The 22,426-nt window shown below is 43.1% G+C and overlaps 2 protein-coding genes across 7 annotated transcripts in view; both read left to right on the forward strand.

Moving 5' to 3' along the window:
* The window catches only part of ZYG11B (zyg-11 family member B, cell cycle regulator), a 112,638-nt gene extending 94,915 nt beyond the window's left edge, over positions 1-17,723 (forward strand). For 2 of the 3 annotated variants that reach the window (XM_032136574.2, XM_058430523.1), the window contains exons 13-14: positions 1,603-1,700; positions 6,437-8,133. In XM_032136574.2, the coding sequence (XP_031992465.1) occupies positions 1,603-1,700; positions 6,437-6,627 (289 nt within the window). In that variant the 3' untranslated portion in view covers positions 6,628-8,133. Of the gene's footprint in view, positions 1-1,602; positions 1,701-6,436; positions 8,134-14,873 lie in introns of those variants that run through there. The other variant, XM_058430524.1, reaches the window with a different exon arrangement.
* A 4,412-nt stretch (positions 17,724-22,135) lies between these two features.
* ZYG11A (zyg-11 family member A, cell cycle regulator) overlaps positions 22,136-22,426 on the forward strand; it is a 61,139-nt gene continuing 60,848 nt past the window's right edge. For all 4 annotated transcript variants that reach the window (XM_032136577.2, XM_058430896.1, XM_058430898.1 and 1 more), the window contains exon 1: positions 22,136-22,227. In XM_032136577.2, the coding sequence (XP_031992468.1) occupies positions 22,138-22,227 (90 nt within the window). In that variant the 5' untranslated portion in view covers positions 22,136-22,137. The remainder of the gene's footprint in view (positions 22,228-22,426) is intronic.

Raw genomic sequence — 22,426 nt, forward strand, 5'->3', positions numbered from 1 at the left:
ATGTTGAAACCCCTGTCTCTACTGAAAAAACAAAGTTGGTGGGGCGTGGTGGTGCACGGTGGTGCACACCTGTAATTCCAGCTACTTGGGAGGCTGAGGCATGAGAATCGCTTGAACTTGGGAGGTGGAGGTTGCAGTGAGCTGAGATGGCGCCACAGCACTGCAGCCTGGGTGACAGAATGAGACTCTCAAAAAAGGAATAACACCAGGTTTGGTTGGGGAAACAGTTTGTAATAATTTATTAAAGTGCATACTGGGCCTGGCATGGTGGCTCACACCTATAATACCAACACTTTGAGAGACTGAGGTGGTAGTATCACTTGAGTTCAGGAGTTGGAGACTAGCCTAGGCATCATAGTGAGACCTCATCTCTACTAAAAAATAAAAAAACCTGGGCATGATGGCATGCACCTGTAGTCCCACCACTTCGGAAGGCCAAGGCAAGTAGATCACTTGAGCTCAGGTGTTTGAGACCAGCCTGAGCAGCATAGTGAGACCCTGTCTCTACAAAAAATAAAAAATTAGCCGGTTGTGGTGGCACATCCCTATAGTCCAAGCTGCTTGGGAGGCTAAGGTGGGAGAATCGCTTGAGCCTGTGAGGTTGAGGCTGCAATGAGTTGAGATTGCCTTACTGCACTCCAGCCTGAACAACAGAGCGAGACCCTGTCTCAAATAAATAAATAATAAAAATAAATAAATAGGCTGGGCACGGTGGCTCACACCTGTAATCCCAGCACTTTGGGAGGCCAAGGCGGGCAGATCACGAGGTCAGGAGATCGAGACCATCCTGGCTAACACGGTGAAACCCTGTCTCTACTAAAAACACACAAAAAAATTAGCCGGGCGTGGTGGTGGGCACCTGTAGTCCCAGCTACTCGGGAGGCTGAGGCAGGAGAATGCCATGAACCCAGGAGGCAGAGGTTGCAGTGAGCCGAGATCGCGCCACTGCACTCCAGCCTGGGCGACAGAGCGAGACTCCGTCTCAAAAAAATAAATAAATAAATAAAATAAAAAAATAAATAACAAAAATAAAAAAAGAAAGTGCATACTGGATGCCTAACTCTGTTTGTAATTAGATAACTTGATAACTAAATTACTAATTACCTGAAGTATTTAATTTTTATTCAACTTATTTTTTTTGTTTGGTTCATAAGTGCTGATGTTGCCAACATTTTTTTTATTTCTCCAACTTATGTTCTACCTATTTTTATTCAGACCAGTAGAAAATAGAAGGGATAATTATACTCTTTTTCATAGTGTTCTACTAGTTAGTTATCACCTAATTTCTCTATTTCTTAGTTTCCAAACCAAGGTCTACTTATCTTCAAATGTGTATCTTTAAGACTAAAAAAGTGCTTTTGGAAAAATTTTTTCTCTTTTAGTACCATGTTCTAATCCCCGTCCATCTTCTGTACTGAGTCATGTCTGAATGCAGTCTTCTCTGAAATGGTTAAGACAAAGAAATGATATTCTATAGCTCATTTATATTAGTCTAAATATAATAGGATAAAATTTTGAAAATGAAAAGTTTACGATTCACTGCTTTAGGAAATTACACAAAGTATGGGATGTAACTTTGATTCTTTTCTTTTGAACCTTTAGGTCCTTTAATCCATTCTTCCCATTACTTGGCTGTTTCACAACACCAGGAGTCCAGCTGTGGGCAGTTTGGGCCATGCAACATGTCTGCAGCAAGAATCGTATGTACCAAAAAAAGAGAACTGTGTTTTTTTTCTTTAAGTGAAATTCTCATTTCCCAGGAAAGATATTTCTAAATTGTGTATTAAAGTGATTTTTAAGAACACTGACTTAAAATGTAAGGCAATCTTAGGTTATAAACTTAAGGTATTCTTTTTTTTTTTTTTTTTTGAGATGAAGTCTCGCTCTTATTCCCCAGGCTGGAGTACAGTGGCGCTATCTTGGCTCACTGCAACCTCCGCCTCCTGGGTTCAAGCGATTCTCCTGCCTCAGCCTCCCAAGTAGCTGAGATATCAGGCACCTGCCACCATGCCCGGCTAATTTTTTTTTTTTTTTTTTTTTTTTTTTTTAGTAGAGACGGGGTTTCACCATGTTGGCCAGGCTGGTCTCGAACTCCTGACCTCAGGTGATCCGCCCGCCTCAGCTCCCAAAGTGCTGGGATTACAGGTGTGAGCCACTGTGCCTGGCCAACTTTAAGGTATTCTTTCAGAATGAGCATGGTGTAACTAGGCACTGAATGACAGTGGTGAATGAGACACTGTTCTCACCTCAAGGAATTTAAAGATTAGGAGACTACAGTGAGTCCATGTGTTGAGTAAAAGGTCTTAAGTAGATCCATTGTTTATGGTACATTCCGGTGCCCAATTCTCATTCACCCAAAATTCTGTTGTTCAAGATGTCGCTCCTAGCACCCATGGTTTCTGAGGAAGCAAAGTGTTTGAATCAGGTTCTATATTATTCTTTGAAAGCTATGATGCAACTCACTTATTTATTTAGAGACAGGGTCTCTCTCTCTATCACTAGAGCTGGAGTGCAGTGGCATAGTAACAGCTCACCGCAGCCTTGACATCCAGGCTCAAATGATCCTCCCTCCTCAGCTTGTAGCTAGGACTACAAGTGCATGTCACCATGCCTGGCTCTTTTTTGTATTTTTTGTAGAGACGGGGTTTCATCATGTTGGCCAGGCTGGTCTCAAACTCGTAGGCTTAAGCGATCTGCCTGCCTCTTCCTCCCAAAGTACTGGCATTACAGATGTCAGCCATCAAGCGTGGCCTAATTATTTATTAATATAAACTAATTCCACAAATGATTTGACACAAGAAATACACAGAACCACTTTAATAGTAAAGTGTGTGTGTATATATATATATATATATATATATATTTTTTTTTTTTTTTTTGAGATGGAGTCTCACTTACTTTGTCACCCAGGCTGGAGTGCAGTGGTGCAATCTCGGCTCACCACACCCTCTACCTCCCAGGTTCAAGCGATTCTCTTGCCTCAACCTCCAGAGTAGCTGGGACTACAGGCCTGCACCACCACCCTGGGCTAATTTTTGTATTTTTAGTAGAGACAGGGTTTCACCATTTTGGCTGGGCTGATCTTGAACCCCTGACCTCAGGTGATCTGCTGACCTCGGCCTCCCAAAGTGCTGGGCTTACAGGTGTGAGCCACTGTGCCTGGCCTATTTTTAATTTTAATTAGAAGTAAGGAAAAATAGTTTTTCAAAAATTATAGGAGCCGGGCATAATGGCTCATCCCTATAATCCCAGCATTTTCTGAAGTTGAGGTGAGTGGATCGCTTGAGCCCAGGAGTTTGAGACCAGCCTGAGCAACATGGCGAAACCTAGTTTCTATAAAAGATGTAAAAGAAATTAGCCAGGCATTGTGGTGTGCTCCTGTAGTCCCAGCTACTTGGGAGGCTGAGGTGGGAGCATCATCTGAGCCCAGAAAGCAAGGCTGCAGTGAGCTGTGATGGCACCATGCACTCCGGCCTGGGTGACAGAGTGAGACTCTGTCTCAAAAAGGAAAAAAAAAAATTCTAGGATAGAGGGAAAATAGTCAAATGTAGACTTGTAGGCCATGCATAGGGATTTTCGTGGCTCTGCTGCAAGTAAAAAGCGACATGGTTCTCCATATAAGAGGGAAACATTCCATACCCTTGTCAGGGGAGACGGGGAGGGGAGAGAACTTTTTACGAGCAGTTAACTATGAATTAAATTTCTTCTATTGGACCTTAATAGGGGACATACTATAAAGGGCCTTGTATAGGATATGTGAGAGTTGTTTTTACCAATATCCTTTTAGCAGAAGTAGTAACATTTTGTGAGATTTTTGCTTGGGTTTTTTTTTTTTTTTTTTTTTTTTTTTTTTTGGAGACGGAGTCTCACTCTGTTGCCCAGGCTGGAGTGCAGTGGCACGATCTCAGCTCAGCACAACCTACACCTCCCAGATTCAAGCAATTCTTCTGCCTCAGCCTCCCGAGTAACTGGGACTACGGGAACGCGCCACCATGCCTAGCTAATTTTTGTATTTTTAGTAGAGGCTGGGTTTAACTATGTTGGCCAGGCTGGTCTCGAACTCACTCGCCTTGGCCTCTCAAAGTGCTGAGATGACAGGCATGAGCCACCGCACCCAGCTCCTTCTCTTGTATTCTTTGATGAAAACTCACTGCATACCACAAAAAGGCAATGCAATAAAAGCTCTTCTGTGTCAGATAGAGAAGAATAATTCAATGAATGGGATGTGACCGAGAAAACTGCCTTGTACCCACCTGAACTCCCACCTGGAGGCTTATCTGGTCCTTCCTACTAGATTACCCAGAAGCAGAGTTGTTCACTCATGAATCGAAAACTGTCTCTTTAGCTACATTAAATTGTCTCTGCCCTAAAGTCTTTTTCTTTTTACTGTACCCACAGGTTTTGAGGACTCCCGAGTTTCTTAACAGTTGATCCCATCATATTCCCAGTCTCTAATCTATAGGTTCCTTTCCTCATAACTCAAGGAATGGACCTTTCACAGCTCAGTAGGAGAAAATAAAACATAATAAGTAAATAATAGTGCATTTTCGGCTGGGTGTGGTGGCTCACGCCTGTATTCCCAGCACTTTGGGAGGCCAAGGCGGGTGGATCACGAAGTCAGAAGATCGAGACCATCCTGGCTAACATGGTGTAACCCCATCTCTACTAAAAATACAAAAAATTAGCTGGGCGTTGTGGCACACATCTGTACTCTCAGCTACTAGGGAGGCTGAGGCAGGAAAATCACTTGAACCGGGAGGTGGAGGTTAAATTGAGCCAAGATCGCACCACTGTACTTCAGCCTGGGCGACAGAGCGAGACTCTGTCTGAAAAAAAAAAAAATAATAATAATAGTGCATTTTCATACGAGTATTTATTTTTGTCACTACTTTTAGGTATTATTTAGGTTTTACTCTATGGAATGACAGCCCTGAATAATTTATTCTTTTTTTTTTTTTGAGACGTTGTCTTGCTGTCATCCAGGCTGGAGTGCAGTGGCGTGATCTCGGCTCACTGCAAGCTCCGCCTCCCACGTCACGCCATTCTCCTGCCTCAGCCTCCCAAGTAGCTGGGACTACAGGCGCCCGCCACCACGCCCGGCTAATTTTTTTGTATTTTTCGTAGAGACGGGTTTCGCCATGTTAGCCAGGATGGTCTCGATCTCCTGACCTCGTGATCCGCCCACCTCGGCCTCCCAAAGTGCTGGGATTACAGGTGTGAGCCACTGCGCCCAGCACCTGAATAATTTATTCTAAAATGCACTGTAATTTGGGGAATATTAGAATATTTTGTCTCCAACTCAGATAGTTTAGGTTCCTACCTTGTGGGCTTATTTTGTTTACATTTAAATGGAATTCAATTCTATTTGTATTAAAATGTTTTAATGTGGCTGGGTGTGGTGGCTCACACCTGTAACCCCAGCACTTTGGGAGGCTGAGGCAGGCAGATCACTTAAGGTCAGGAGTTTGAGACTGGCCTGGCCAGCCTGGTAAAACCCTGCCTCTACCAAAAATACAAAAATTTAGCCAGGTGTGGTGGCTGGTGCCTATAGTCTCAGCTACCCAGGAGACTGAGGAAGGAGAATTGCTTGAACCCGGGAGGCAGAGGTTGCAGTGAGCCAAAATTGTGCCATTGGACTCCAGCCTGGGCAACACAGCAAGCTGCAGTGAGCCATGATCACCCCAGCCTGGGCAACAGAATGAGACTGTCTTAAAAAAAAAAAAAAAAAAAAAAAAAGGCAAATAAAATACTTCAAAAATTTAAAAATTGTATGTGCAGTATGAGTGCCATTAAGTTTTTAAAAAGTATAGGAAATGCAGCCTGGCACTGTGGCTCATGCCTGTAATTCTAGTACTTTGGGAGGCTGAGGCGAGAGGATTGCTTGAGGGCAGGAGTTCGAGACCAGCCTAGGCAACATGGTAAAACCCCATCTCTACTAAAAATAAAAAAATTAGCCAGGGGTGGTGGCATGTGCCTGTACTTCCAGGCTGAGGCACAAGAATCGCTTGAACCCGGGAGGTGGAGGCTGCAGTGAGTTGAGATTGTGCCACTGTACTCCGGCCTGGGCAACAGGGCAAGACTCTGTCTAAAAAAAAAAAAAAAAAAAAAAGCATAGGAAATGCATAAAAATATAACACTTACCTGTGATTTTGGGTCAAAGATAAGGTAGTTATGATTGTTTTTATTTTTTTAATACAGATTGTATATGTCTTGAGGTTAGAAAAATCAAGTTAGCTATTTATTGATTGAATGTGTAGGCCTTGCACTGTAGACATAACATCAGTATAGAGGTTATTTATCAAGCTGTAGCATGTTAGTGGTCAATAACAAAACAGCTAAGAAAAACGGCTCCTAGAAGTCATTTTTTTGTGGAATAATTTTCAAATGTTTTAAGAAAAGCTATTTCTCCTGTTTTGTGGTTTTTTTTTTTTTTCAGCTTCAAGGTATTGCAGCATGCTGATTGAAGAAGGAGGATTGCAGCATTTATACAACATTAAAGATCATGAACATACTGATCCCCATGTCCAACAGATTGCTGTGGCCATTCTGGATAGCTTAGAAAAACACATTGTGCGCCATGGGAGGCCACCTCCCTGTAAAAAACAGCCCCAAGCCAGACTAAATTGATAGCCATAAGTATTGGATAATTGAATCACAGGAATCCTTTTTGTGATTGGTCCATTTGGAATATCTTACCCTCCCTGATGTTTTGGGGGTTTCTATGACAAGAGTCATAATATCAGTTTGGGATTGATACTGTATAGTACTGCCCATGTGAACAGTCTCTAATTTGTCTTGTGATTTTAACTTATTAGTCAAGAAGGGTCTCTTCCTTTATCATTGCCTTTTAGGAAATTTTCCACATCTTTCGGTGTTTGAACTTACTTGTGCTTGAGATTCTACAGTTTTATGGTAAAGTTTGCACGAACCCTTAGGCCAGACTTTTCTGATCTCAGAGTCCCTTGCAGTCAATTTGCAGCTTCACATAAGCTGTTGACCTGATTTCTGACACTGCTTCCGTTGTAAATTTTATACTGCTTCTATATAAAATGCCTTTCTTCTCTATCTGTGTATCTTTTATAAGATGTCCTTCTTAGTGTGAAAGAAGGGAAATGTGGATCATCTTGTGGAAGCTAATCACTGGCAGGAGCCTGGATGGCTGGCGGAAAGATGTATGAGAAAGAAAAATTATGAAGGGAGAACAGAATGTAGGAACTGGGAATTGCTTTCATGGTATAGGTTTTAAAATGAGAGAGGCTACCCTTCGGGAGCCCACCTCTCTTGAGGCGGTGAGCAGAAGCTTGTTCTCCATATTTATACCTAGAAGTGTGGACTGCTGCTTCCTGCACAGACTGCTGGTTATTCTCTAGGAATATTTCCCCAAGCACCACAGTATAAAATATTACAGCACTCTGTGTTAAAGACTAACTGTCTACATCTCCATATGTCGTATTGTTGTGAAAATGTGATTTTAAAAAATTATCGCCAGTTAAAACTGGCTATTCTCCTCTATTTCAAAGTCATTTTTGTTCAGTGGAATAGAGACAACAACATGGTGTTAACCTCTCAGTTAAAATACAATTGACACCAGTAAATTTTGCCATAAAAAGTTAAAATCTCTTGTTCAAAATATGTGTATCTTGTTAATGTGTTCATGTTAGAGAAAGTGTCCCCATCTCACTGCCAAAAATGAAAGAAAAGAAACTCTTTAAATGATTAAATGTAATGATTCTACTCGCAGTGCATAACAGCACATATTTTTGACGGATTTTTTTTAGACAATTACCTCTCCTTAAGGTATCTGATACAGTATAGTAAAGAATCACTGGCCGGGCGCGGTGGCTCAAGCCTGTAATCCCAGCACTTTGGGAGGCCGAGGCGGGCGGATCACGAGGTCAGGAGATCGAGACCATCCTGGCTAACACGGTGAAACCCCGTCTCTACTAAAAATACAAAAAATTAGCCGGGCATGTTGGCGGGTGCCTGTAGTCGCAGCTACTCGGGAGGCTGAGGCAGGAGAATGGCGTGAACCCGGGAGGCAGAGCTTGCAGTGAGCCGAGATCGCGCCACTGCACTCCAGCCTGGGGGACAGAGAAAGACTCCGTCTCAAAAAAAAAAAAAAAAAAAAAAGAATCACTTATATCAGTAATAGCACTTGAGAGATAGCAAGTCACCAAGAAACTTAATTTTCATTTAAAATTTTATTTTGTGAATAAGGTCAATCTACAATCCCAGATAACTACATTTTTTTTCATAGATGTCCAGTGTTTTCAATAGAGATTTAAAATTATAGTGATTACTCGGAAGCATTTTAATTTAGAAAGGAGCTAGTTTGTTAGTTCACTGATGACATTTTTTGACAAACATATTTTATACCATTATCACAATAATCAGACTTGAATTTTTTTGGAGTTCCTTCATGTGAATGAAAACTGAGTTAAAAGAAAGTAGGCATTTAGGTCCGGATGCAGTGGCTCATGCTTGTAATCCCAGCACTTTGGGAGGCTGAAGCAGGAGGATTGCTTGAGCCCAGAAGTTCAAGACCAGCCTGGGCAACATAGTGAGACTCGATCTCTACCAAAAAAAAAATTTTTTTTTAATTAGCTGGGTGTGGTGGCGCCTGGGCAACAGAGCGAGACACTGACTCAAATAAATATCTAAATAGATATTTAGAATCACTGAAAACCATATTAAATGCTGGGTTAATGCTGACTTAATTGGCTTAAGGAATTTTTATAGGTGTAAGATAAATTTTCACAGACTAAGTTTATTTCAGACAAAATAGACAATTCTTTTAAAAGTTTTTTTTTTTTCTTTTCTGTATGTTAATGTCTAAGACAAAGTTCAGAAAACGAGATGGCCTGTGGTAGTTTGGAAATTGCTAGATATGTTGACCGTTTCCAGGTCTTTTATCTAGTGTAGTTAAGGGAAAGCCTATTTAAGAAGTTTGGCTTCAAGTTGCTGTTTTATAGTGTTCAAGACAAAAGTGCATATTTCGTTACAGGCGAATGCTAGGTTTTTGTCTTTACAAATTATTTTCAGAAATGGCTAAAAGTGTACAGAAAACAGTAAATCCCTTCTTTACTCAGAATAACTTCTTAATAGATGAAGCATCCAAAATATTTAAAAGCAAGGGTGGGCGTAGTGGCTCTTGCCTGTAATCCCAGCATTTTGGGAGGCTGAGGCGGGCGGATCACTTGAGATCAGGAGTTCGAGACCAGCCTGGCCAACGTGGTGAAACCCTGTCTCTACTAAAAATACAAAAATTAGCTGGGCATGGTGGCTTTTTTGCACGCCTATAGTCCCAGCTACTCGGGAGGCTGAGGCACGAGAATCACTTGAACCCAGGAGGTGGAGGTTGCAGTGAGCTAAGATCGTGCCACTGCACTCCACCTGGGCAACGGAGTGAGACTCTTCTGGGGGAAAAAAAAATTAAATTTCCTACTTTTTTTCTTTTTGTAGAGACAGAGTTTCACTCTGTTGCCCAAGCTGGAGTGCAGTGGCACAATCATAGCTCACTGCAGCCTCTTGGGCTTACATGATCCTACCCCTTCAGCCTCTGGAGTAGCTGGAACTACAGGCTAAATTTCCTACTTCGTGAACATCAGTAGTGGCCAGATACTTCTGAGTCTTAAAAGCATAATAATTTATTACATCCCAAATATATAAAAATTTGAGTGCCTTCGCAGTCGGGATGGTTCCTAAAATTGTGTATAGAATTAAGGCACAGAATTGTCTGTAAGGTCCTGAATCTGGCTAAAATACAGTGGATGTATATATTGGAATTATGAGGCATAAGTGGCCAGTATCTATAGTTAGAATCTACAAGGCCTCCCTTTTGCACCTGTAGACTAGAATGTAACTTTTATTGGTGACTTTGAGTGTTATCTCTCAGTGGCTAGAGGTGCTATTTCAAGCACAGTTTAGACTAGGGTTGAACCACTCATTGTTCAAATCATTGGTGGGCTCCAATGTAAAATATCACTACATCAGGCCGGGCACGGTGGCTCACGCCTGTAATCCCAGCACTTTGGGAGGCCGAGGCGGGCGGATCACAAGGTCAGGAGATCGAGACCATCCTGGCTAACACGGTGAAACCCCGTCTCTACTGAAAATACAAAAAATTAGCCGGGCGTGGTGGCGGGCGCCTGTAGTCCCAGCTACTTGGAAGGCTGAGGCAGGAGAATGGCGTGAACCCGAGAGGCGGAGCTTGCAGTGAGCCGAGATCGCACCACTGCACTCCAGCCTGGGCGACAGAGCGAGACTCCATCTCAAAAAAAAAAAAAAATATATATATATATATATATATATATCGCTACATCAGTCCACAAGCAACAGTAAATCTAAAGGAAATGGAATTTGACTTTTTAGAGTATAATGGTGTTCTAGGGCATAATGAGGAAAATTTTTAAAAAATAGATTATAATGATAAATATTGGTATCATTGAGTAAAACATACAGTTTTGAGCAAATACAATTAAGGCGTCTTATTTTTTGCATCAAGTAGTTATTGCTGTGGTCTTTCTACTCCCCAAAATAATTTTTTCTTTTTGCAGTTGAAAATTAACTGCATTATTAACTAATTAATAAAATAAATCAAGTGGTATAAGGGATTAGTTTACCCTCAAGCCAATGACTCCGTGGCTACTGATCTTAGTTAGTTTAGGATTTTTAAAAAGCATATCAGACCCCCAGTTTCAGGAATTGACTATAAATACTGCTTCTTGTCACCCCGGGACAGTAATGCCTTATAGTGGCACTAGTCACCTTAAGTAGATAACACATGGTGGAAGTGAATAAAGCTGCATGGGAATTTGCTTTCATGATATATTTCATTTGCAAACTTCCACATAATCAAGTTTTATGTTTAAAACCATCAGTTCTATATATCTAGCTTTAGGAAGTTGCCCTTACAGGTGGGACCTTTTGTGTTAATCTGTTTTCTCCCCAGTCATCTTATTTGGCTATGTTAAAAAAAAAAAAAAAAAAGAGCGCGAGAGAGAGACGGTGTCTCACTGTGTTGCCCAGGCTGGTCTCGAACTCCTGGCCTCAAGTGATTTTCCCACCTCAGCTTCCCAAAGTGCTGGAATCACAGGCATGAGCCACAGCGCCTGGTCTTAGCTGTGTTTTTAATTATGCCATGCATCAACATAACATCAGGCCATCTTCCTATCCCTTTTGAGCACATTTTAAAACATATTTTATATGCTAAATTAGGTTAATTTACCAGAGATTTAGCTTAGTGTTTTTAAACGCATTACTCCTATAGAACAATGTACAGCTGTACCCAAGGTTGAAAAGAGGTAGCAGGGGCAACAAACTTGTATATGGTGAAACCCATCCCTCTCCTGCCCTCTAATGGTATGTTTACATTATTTGGTTATTATACAACGTTTATAGTGGTATAAACAGTATTATTAAACTGAAGGCATAAGTTAAAGGAAGTATGTTACTTTGAGCTGATGTAGGCTCTTCCACTTTTATCTGTGTTTTACTTCTTTGGGGACTTTGTATTGCTAGGACTTCAGAATACTAACTTTGACACAGCTCCCAGAGAGGTTTGCAAACTTTGGTTTCCCTCTCAAATCCATGGTAGCAGTTTCAAATGAGTTTGTGGATAATGGATGTTTAGTCCTTATCATTTGCTGTGTATTGACAGTTTTTAATTTGCAGTATTCACTCACGAACTGTTTTATTTTAGGAATAATGCAAAACCAACCTTTGTCCGGTGATGAGAATAGCTGTATGATAAGAGAATTTGCTCATTGTGCTTTAAATGAGTAACTGTTTTACCTTTTTTAGTATTTCATAGACTTTGCATGATATGGTACACTCCTAATTATGCATTCTTTGGTTTCCAAATCTTAACCTAAGATACTTTGTTAACTGACTGGTAGCCTAAGAAAGAGACTTTTCTTCCTGTTTTTCTCTCTCCCCATTTTTTGGGGTAAGTTTTGCAAAGATCAGTGCTGTTTCTCATGACTCTAAAGTAAAGCACAGCCTAACTTTACAGCTAGACAGAATGGCTATTAAGAATATTTCCAAAATCCAAATTTATCAAAATTATTTTTTGGGAAATCATAAATCTACTTTATTAATATTATGTGCTTAATTTTGGACTTATTTTGGGAACAACTGTTCAAATTGGGTCCTTTTAAGCTTATTTTAAGCAGCCTAGAAGAAGCTACTTAGCTAATGAAAGCTGAGACACTTTAATAAAAGCAGGATCTTAGGCCGGGCGCGGTGGCTCACGCTTGTAATCCCAGCACTTTGGGAGGCCGAGGCGGGTGGATCATGAGGTCAGGAGATCGAGACCACGGTGAAACCCCGTCTCTACTAAAAATACAAAAAAAAAAAATTAGCCGGGCGTGGTGGCGGGCGCCTGTAGTCCCAGCTACTCGGAGAGGCTGAGGCAGGAGAATGGCGTGAACCCGGGAGGCAGAGCTTGCAGTGAGCTGAGATTGCGCCACTGCACTCCAGCCTGGGCGACAGAGCGAGACTCCGTCTCAAAAAAAAAAAAAAAAAAAAAAAAAAAGCAGGATCTTAAGAGCATTGTTTTTCCTTAAAAACTTTATACTCTCAGATAATCTGCAACAACAAAAATTAAGAAATCCCTCACTTTTGTAGAATTCCCACTGTCAAATTCTCACTGACTTATGAGTGTGAGAAAAGTTATGTTTTGTTTGAATTCTGATAGAACAGTTTAACTCCTTTCTAAGGATATAAAAAATTCATTGCAAAGTGTGTATATTTCAAAGACTCTCAATTATCTGTACTGAAGGCACTGTTCTCACTATGGCCAGATGAATGGGAGTATTCTGTACATGAATCATGCTATATTTTAAATCAGGACATCACTTAATTATTAATGTTGTGTGTACAGATTTTTGTTTCGGGATTTTTTTTTTTTGCCTAAATAAATGTTATAAATTTTATGTAAAGGGTGTCTTGTCTACTTTTATTCTAGACATTTGGCTTTAAAAGTTAATATTAATGCAAACTTCAAATTCCTTAGTGATCCACTTCTAATGACTGCTTTCTGAAAAAGGCTACTTTTACTGGAGAAGTTTTTATTTTATTTTTTGAGACAGGGTCTTACTCTGTCACTCAGGCTGGAGTGCAGTGGCATGATCGTGGTGCATGCCACCACACTCGGCTAATTTTTTAATTTTTTGTCTCCCTGTGTTGCTCAGGCTGGTCTTGAACTCTTGTCCTCAAACTATCCTCTTGCTTCAGCCTCCTAAAGTGCTGGAATTACAGGTGTGAGCCACCACGCCCAGCCTGCAGACATTTTTAATACTGGAACATCATCCATTTCCTTTTTGTTTTTTTTTTTCCCCACTCAGCAGCGGCCTTTAACATTCATTTCCTTAAATACCTATGCTAAGTGCTATTTAAGTGTTGTAACTTACATAACTTATAAATACTTCAGGGAACTTAAATTTACTGGAGAAGAGTAAATATTAAATAAACAGATAAATATTGCATAACAGTGTATTACAGACCAGTCCTCAGTACTTGTAGAGAGACAGAGACCACACCTAATCCAGACTGGACACCCATTAGACAGTCCAAGAAGACTTCCTGGAGAAAAGATTTGAGTTGACATTCACACAAAGATTGAGATAATTAACTGGCATAACGTATATTGTTTCAGTGCACTTAGTGAGGGGGGATCCTAGAGACTGAAGTATTATATTCTTATATTAATATAAGGACTCCATGGCTGGGAAGAATCCTTAGTGATTTTAGTTTCAGAACCTTCATTTTACAGTTAAAATAGGTGTGGCTGGGCATGATGGTTCACACCTGTAATCCCAGCACTTTGAGAGGCTGAGGTGGGAGGATTGCTTGAGCCCAGGAGTTCAAGACCAGCCTGGGCAACAAAGACCTCATCTTTACAAAAAATAAATAAATTAGGTCTACAGAGTATTCGGGAGCTGAGGTAGGAGGATTGTTTGAGCCTGGGTGGTCAAGTACTCCAGCCTGGGCGACAGAACTAAACCCTGTCTCACACAAAAAAAAGTAAAATGAGTTTGTTGAAGTCACATAGCAAGTCAGTGACAGACTGCACTACAATGCTTTTTTTTTTGAGATGGAGTCTCACTCTGTCACCCAGGCTGGAGTGCAGTGGCACAATCTGCAACCTCTGCCTCCCAAGGTTCAAGTGATTCTGCTTCAGCCTCCCCAGTAGCTGAGATTACAGGCATGCACCACCATACCTGGCTAACTTTTGTATATTTAGTAGAGACAGGGCTTCACCATGTCGGCCAGGCTGGTCTTGGACTCCTGACCTCAGGTGATCTACCCGCCTTGGCCTCCCAAAGTGCTGGGATTACAGGCGTGAGCCACCGCGCCCGGCTATGTGTCAGTTTGGCTGGGCCACAATGCCAGTATTTGGTCAAAAAATACTGTGGATGATCCAGTGATGGTGTTTTTGGATGAGATTAACATTTAAGTTGGTAGACTTTGAGTAAAGTAATTTGCCCTCCAGGATGTGATGGGCCTCATCCCATCAGTTGAGAGTCTAAGGATAACAAAATACTGACTTCTTTGAGCAAGAAGGAATTCTCCAGCAAACGGCCTTCTATTTGAACTGCAATATTAGCAATTACTAGAGTCTCTAGCCTACTTGCCACTTTGTATATTTTGGACTTGCCACCCTCCATAATCGAATGAGCCAGTACACACACACACACACACACACACACACACACACACACACACACACAGAGTTGTGTTTCTCTGAAGAACCCTGACTAATATCAAACTTGTAAATATGGTAATATTATTATGTACAACTTGTAAAAATGAAAATCTGAATATAGGTAAGATTCTCATTACCTACTATAGTAAATGTCCTTTCATTTCAGTATCAAATGAGACTCAGTTACTAAGAGCAGCAGCAACAAGACAACACAAGAAAAACTGGCTTAACAAAAAAGCATAAGGAAGAGGAGGAGGAAGAGAAGAAATGTATCATCTTACGTGACTGACCTGCAGGTCGAGCTTCCTGGAGAACTGGATCCACATCTCAAAAATACCACCATGGCTTGGTTTCTTTTTTTGAGACTGAATCTTGCTCTGTCGCCCAGGCTGGAGTGCAGTGGCATGATCTCAGCTCACTGCAACCTCCGCTTCCTGGGTTCAAGCGATTTTCCTGCCTCAGCCTCCTGAGTAGCTGGGATTACAGGCACGTGTCACCACACTTGGCTAATTTTTGTATTTTTAGTAGAGACGGGGTTTCTCCATGTTGGTCAGGCTGGTCTTGAACTCCTGACCTTGTGATCCGCCCACCTCAGCCTCCCAAAGAGTTGGGATTACAGGCCAACACTGTACCTTACCAAGGCTTTGTTTCTACCTATCTCTCAGAGATGTCTTCTCCATGAGGTTTCATTCTCAGATACTGGTGTTACTATGGGCCATACATAGGAAGAAAAATTCCTTTAGCTAATATTGAACCAAACAAGTTGTTGAGTGCCATCACTTCAAAAAAAAAAAAAAGGAAAAAAAGAAAATAAAAATTAAAGGCCGGGCACGGTAGCTCATGCCTGTAATTCCAGCACTTTGGGAGGCCAAGGCAGACGGATCACTTGAGGTCAGGAGTTCTAGATCAGCCTGGCCAACATGGTGAAACCCTGTCTCTACCAAAAATACAAAAATTAGCCAGGTATGGTGGTGCGCGCCTGTAAGCCAGCTACTCTGGAGGCTGAGGCAGGAGAATTGCTTGAACCCTGGGACCCAGAGGTCGACGTTGCAGTAAGCCAAGATCCCACCACTGCCTCCAGCCTGGGTGACAGAGTGAGACCCTGTCTCAAAAAAATAATAAATAAAAATAAATTAAAAATAAAAAGCCATCCTTTATTCTTCCCTTTCCCCTACTTGAAGTTTTTGTTACGTTGATTGACTTAACCACTTCTTAACTGAAGTGTTCCTTTCTTTCCCCATTACACTTTTATCTTCTAGTCCGGCATCGTCAATCTACATCATAAAAGTCCAGTGAATTGGTCTATTTGCATAACTCCACAAATTGAGAAGTGGGAGCAAAGGGTGGAAACCTTGAGCATTCACATTAATCGTTTTCATCCCTTATGAATTTAAGACTCTAATGCAGTCTCAAAATTCAGCCTTTATACAGGCTCCAACTTATGAAAAAGCAAGCCATAGTGTGGAGTAGCCATAAGAGCTCTTGGCTTCCAGAAGCCAGTCTTTGGAGCAGGCTTGGGGAGGTGATGCTGGTGGCCAGATGTTGAAGACTCCTGTGCTTTCAGTAGAATAGCTGTTTAAAATCATTTTGCATGGAAGCTAACACCTGTAATCCCAGCAGTTTGGGAGGCCGAGGCAGGCAGATCACCTGAGGTCAGGAGTTCAAGACCAGCCTGGCCAACATAGTAAAACCCTGGCTCTACTAAAAATACAAAAATTAGCCAGGCGTGGTGGCTCACAACTATTATTCCATCTACTCAGGAGGCAGAGACAAGAGAATCACTTGAACCCAGGAGGCAAGAGGTTGCAGCCAAGATCATGCCACTGCACTCTAGCCTGGGCGACAGAGTGAGACACCATCTCAAAAAAATAAATAAGTAAATATATTCATCTTGCAGTGACTCGGTCAAGGATTGCCTCTGAAGAGTGTCTCCTAGACTGGAATGTAAATCTAAGAGATAAGGAAACAACAACAACAACAACAAACCTTAGCTCTCTTGTCCCTGAACATTAATACACATTATAAAATGAACCATTTAAGGCCAGGCGCAGTAGCTCACGCCTGTAATCCCAGCACTTTGGGAGGCCGAGGCAGATAAATCACTTGAGGTCAGGTCAGGAGTTGGAGACCAGCCTGGCCAACATGGTGAAACCCCGTCTCTACTAAAAATGCAAAAATTAGCTGGGCAAGGGCCAGGCATTATGGCTCCTGTGTAATCCCAGCGCCTTGGGAGGCCAAGGCGGGTGGATCACCTGAGGTCAGGAGTTTGAGACCAGCCTAACCAACTTGGTGAAACCCCATCTCTACTAAAAATACAAAAATTAGCTGGGCTTGGTGGCAGGCACTTGTAATCCCAGCTACTTGGGAGACTGAGGCACGAGAATCATTTGAACCCAGGAGGCAGAGGTTGCAGTGAGCCGAGATCGGGCCATTGCATTCCCACCTGGGTGACGAGCAAAACTCTGTCTCAAAAAAAAAAAAAAAAAAAAAAAATTACCCTGGCATGGTGGCGGGTGCCTGTAATCCCAACTACTCAGGAGGCTGAGGCAGGAGAATCACTTGAACACAGGAGGCAGAGGTTGCAGTGAGCTGAGATGGTGCCATTACACTCCAGCCTGGGGCACCTAGCAAAACTCCATCTCAAAAAAAAAAGCTTGTAAGGAAGATAATTATCCTTCCTTTTTTCAGATGAGGGGAAGCCTACTGAGGTCAAATGACTTGCCTCAAATCACACAGGTAGCAAATAGAGCAACTTGTAGATTAAATATCCACACTATTTTTTTCTTAATTTTTGTTTAAGATGAGGTCTGGCAGGGCACGGTGGCTCACACCTGTAATCCCATCACTTTGGAAGGCCTATCACTTTGGGAGGGTGAGGTGGGCGGATCACCTGAGGTCAGGAGTTTGAGACCAGCCTGACCAACATGGAGAAACCCTGTCTCTACTAAAAATACAAAATTAGCCAGACATGGTGGCAGATGCCTGTAATCCCAGCTATTCTGGAGGCTAAGACAGGAGAATCATTTGAACCCAGGAGGTGGAGGCTGTGGTGAGCCGAGATCACGCCACTGCACTCTAGCATGGGCAACAAAAGTGAGACTCTGTCTCAAAAAAAAAAAAAAGATGTGAGGGGGTCTCACTATGTTGCCCAGGCTGGCATCGAACTCCTGGACTCAAGCACTCCTCCCACCTTGGCCTGCCAATGGGGTTAATTACAAGCTTGAGCCACTGCACCCACTTCAAACCTACACACTATCTTGCCATTGGATTTCCTACTCTGTGGAAAACATGCTGCTTTGTTTTTGTTTTTGTTTTTTGTCTTTTTTTTTTTCCTTTTTGTGGAGAATGGGGTCTTGTTATATTGCCCAGGCAGGTCTCGTACTCCTGGGCTCAAGCTATTCTCCTGTCTGTGTCGCCCTAAGGGCTGGGATTACAGGCGTGAGCCACCGTGCCTGGCAACATGCTGCTTTGTATAATCTCAGTAGAATATGAGGAAAAAAGGATAGCCAGAAGCCCTCCAAAACTGATTCATAAAATAAAACACATAATTGTTTTTTATTCTTAAACATAGAGTATCAAAAGACACAGGACAGGCTGCCCAGATTGACTGTTCTGTGCTCCAAATAATAATAATAATTTCATTTTTTAAATTTATTGTTATTTATTTTTTATTTTTGTTTGAGACGGAGTCTTGCTCTGTTGCCCAGGCTGGAATGCAATGGCACAATCTGGGCTCACTGCAACTTCTGCCTCCCATGTTTAAGCGATTCTCCTGCCTCAGGCTCCCGAGTAGGTGGGATTACAGGCATCTGCCACCAAGCGCGAGTAATTTTGTATTTTTAGTAGAGATGGAGTTTCACCATGTTGGCCAGGCTGGTTTTGAACTCCTGACCTCAGGTGATCCACCCACCTCGGCCTCCTGAAGTGCTAGAATTACAGGCATGAGCCACCGTGCCCAGCCGATTTTATTTATTTAGTTTTTGAGACAGAGTTTCTCTTTTGTCGCTCAAGCTGGAGTGCAATGGCATGATCTCGGCTCACTGCAATCTCCACCTCCCAGGTTAAAGTTATTCTCTTGCTTTAGCCTCCCAAGTAGCTGGGATTACAGGCGCCTGCCACCACGCTTGGCTAATTTTTGTATTTTTAGTAGAGACAGTTTCATCATGTTGGTCAGGCTGGTCTCGAACTCCTGACCTCAGGTGATCCGTCCACCTCAGCCTCCCACAGTGCCGGGATTACAGGAGTGAGCCACCGCTTCTGGCCAACAACAATAATTTTAAAAGTGAAACCGCTCTGTAGGTTATTTGCCCACATGCAGCACTTGGCTCCTGGCCTTAAAAATGCCAGGAGAATCGGGCACCTGCAGGCCCAGCTACTCGGGAGGCTGAGGCAGGAGAATGGCGTGAACCCGGGAGGCGGAGCTTGCAGTGAGCCAAGATTGTGCCACTGCACTCCAGCCTGGGCGACAGAGTGAGACTCCATCTCAACAACAACAATGGCAAAAAAAAAAAAAAAAAAATGCCAGGAGAAGGCTGACAATCAGGCCACTGCTTTGTGCCCATGACAGAAATGGCAAAGCCCATTTATTTATTTTTATTTATTTTTTAAGAAAGGGAGTCTCGCTCTGTCGCCAGGCTGGAGTGCAGTGGCGTCATCTCGGCTCACTGCAACCTCCACCTCCCGCGTTCAAGGGATTCTCCTGCCTCAGCCTCCTGAGTAGCTGGGACTACAGGCGCATGCCACCATGCCCAGCTAATTTTTGTGTTTTTAGTAGGGACGGGGTTTCTCCATGTTGGTCAGGCTGGTCTCAAACCCCGACCTCAGGTGATTCGCTCACCTTGGCCTCCCAAAATGTTGGGATTACAGGTGTGAGCCACTGCACCCCGCCACTTTTATTTACTTATTTTTATTTTTTGCAACGAAGTCTTGCTTTGTCACTGGGGCTGGAGTGCAATGGCGCAATCTCAGCTCACTGCAACCTCTGCCTCCTGGGTTCAAGCAAATCTCCTGGCTCAGCCTTCCAAGTAGCTGGGATTACAGGGATGCACCGCCATGCCCAGGTAATTTTTTTGCGTATTTTTAGTAGAGATTCGGTTTCACTATGTTGGCCAGGCTGGTCTTGAACTCCTGACTTCAGGTGATCCACTCATCTCGGCCTCCCATAGTGCTGGGATTACAGGCGTAAGCCACCGTGCCCAGCCTCATGTGTTACGTTTTGTATTAATTGGTTTAATAATAAGAGCTTAAATAAAATATTTTGTCAGAAAAGTGAAAAACATAATGCCTTTTATTTAGTTCATGTGACTTGGGTAATCTTTGGGAAATAAAGATGGGTTTAAAGATTATCGATAAAATACAAATGTCTTCAAAATGTAAACGTGGTCAAAATTATGTTCAAATATTAGGTTTGCTAAATGCTTTAAGGTCATAAACTGCTTCCTTGGCTTTTGAAAATTGTTTAACTTGCCTGCTTTCCAGCTCGGTAAGTCCTGGGACATGTGGAGTTGGCCACACCTCTAGCTATGCTGGAAATAGTCAAACCTTATCAGAACATAACTTACCAGGTTTTATATTAAAGTTAAAATTGCTGAAATTCACACTTCAGCTGTAATAGGAAATATCCTCTCCACTGGGCAAAAGCCGAGGAAATGACTTTGTAATTTTCCTTCATCCTCGTCATTTACATAGGGCCTACCCCAAGTAGAGGATATTTAAACTCCCAAAAATTCTGTAACGGGGCCTTTGAGCCCCAATGCTCGGGCCCACTCCCACATTGTAGCATTGTGGAGTGTACTTTCATTTTCAATAAATCCCTCATTCCTTCCTCGTTTGTGCGTGTTGTCCAATTCTTTGTTCAAGACACCAAGAACATGAACACCCTCCACCATTAACAAAAGCATATTGGCGGGGCACGGTGGCTCACGCCTGTAATCCCAACATTTTGAGACGACGAGGCGGGCGGATCACAAGGTCAGGAGATCTAGACCATCCTGGCCAACATGGTGAAACGCCGTCTCTACTAAAAATACAAAAATTAGCTGGGCGTGGCGCGCGCCTGGAGTCCCAGCTACTTGGGAGGCTGAGGCAGGAGAATCACTTGAACCCAGGAGGCCGAGGTTGCAGTGAGCTGAGATCGCGCCACTGCACTCCAGCCTGGGCGACAGAGCGAGACTCCGTCCAAAAAAAAAAAAAAAGCATATTGATTGGACTTGCAGTGAGAAAACTCAATTTTGACTCCCAGGTTGGCCACTCATCAGCTGGCTAAAAAACGTGTTGTCTATTCAACTGTCAGTTCTTCAGTTTCCCTGTGAGTAAAATGGGGATGATATCTACAGCACAGGATTTTTTTTCTTCTTGTAGTAAGTGGATTAAATAAAAGAATAAATAAATGAAAGAAAAGCATTAGGCAAAGTACTTAAAAATAATTTTAACATCTGAATCCAATCCACTTATCAAGGACTTGCTATGTAAAAGGCATTGTGATGTGTTTTACATACATTATTTAGTCCTTACATTAACCCTGTGAGATAAAGCATTCTCATTCTATTTTACTGATGAGGAAGTTGAGCTTCAGAGACATCAAGCATCTTGCTCCAGGTTCTCAAACAGTACATGGTTAAGCGGGCATTCTAATTCAGGATTCAAACTCCAAGGCTCATGCTCTTGAGAACTTTCCTTTTCCAAGGTATTGCTGTCTCAAATTAGCTAATGCGTACTAACTTGTGGAGTTTCTCTCCTGGGGACAGTTAGAAGGGTCTCTCGGGGTTTCTTTCTTGGAGCAGGTTATAAGGGTCTTCTCGGGTACTTTTTAGGTAACAAGAAAGCTAAATAGTTTTTTTGGTAGATACTTGCCAATATTTTTTATTCGTTTTATATTTGATTTATCCAGAGACTCTAGGAGTTGAAACAGAGCTTTAAAAAACATATACATATATAGAAATAATGAATATATATGTGTATGTATATATAAGAGTGTGTGTGTGTGTGTGTGTGTGTATATATATATATATAGATATATAGATATATATATATATAGTATTCCCCAAACCTACACAGCCGGTCCTCGGGGAATATCCTCTCAAGCCCTGAGGTGCGGGGCTGGGAAGGAGTGGGTGAGCGGCTGGGCCGTGGCAGGTTGGTCTGGGGAGGCTGGCGAGGCGGGAGGAGAAAGTTGGCCCCGGCGGCGGCGTGTCGGGGGGCGGGTGGGGCTAGGAGGCCGCCCGGGGGGGTGGGGTCTGCGGCAGGCCGGCCCCCGCGTGCGCGTCGCCTCTCCGGGCATTTCAAAAGCTCGCCGGCCCGGCGTGGCGCTGGCTCCGTGTGCCTCGCAGGCGTGGTGCGCGCGTCCTGGCAGCCGCCCGCCCGGTTCTCGCGGGATCCGGGCCCCGACTCGACGCTCGCCCTCTTTTTGACGCCCCGCCGCCGGGGTCGCCATGGTTCATTTCTTGCACCCAGGCCACACGCCCCGGAACATCGTCCCTCCTGACGCTCAGAAGGATGCCCTGGGCTGCTGCGTGGTACAGGTGAGCACCGGGGTGCGGGCGGCGACGCGGACCTCGGCGACGCGGACCTCGGCGCCACGTCCAGCTCCGACGAGCGCGGCGAGTCTCCTCGGACGCTGCCGAGGCACTTGCTGGGGAGTGTGGCCCGCGCGGGGCTGCGGTGTAGATGCCGAGCCCCTTCCAGGCGCAGGCGTCGCCGCGGAGGTGCGTTGTGCGGGGA

This window comes from Hylobates moloch, unplaced genomic scaffold, assembly GCF_009828535.3.
Source record: "Hylobates moloch isolate HMO894 unplaced genomic scaffold, HMol_V3 SCAFFOLD_18, whole genome shotgun sequence".
NCBI classification, from domain to species: Eukaryota; Metazoa; Chordata; class Mammalia; order Primates; family Hylobatidae; genus Hylobates; species Hylobates moloch.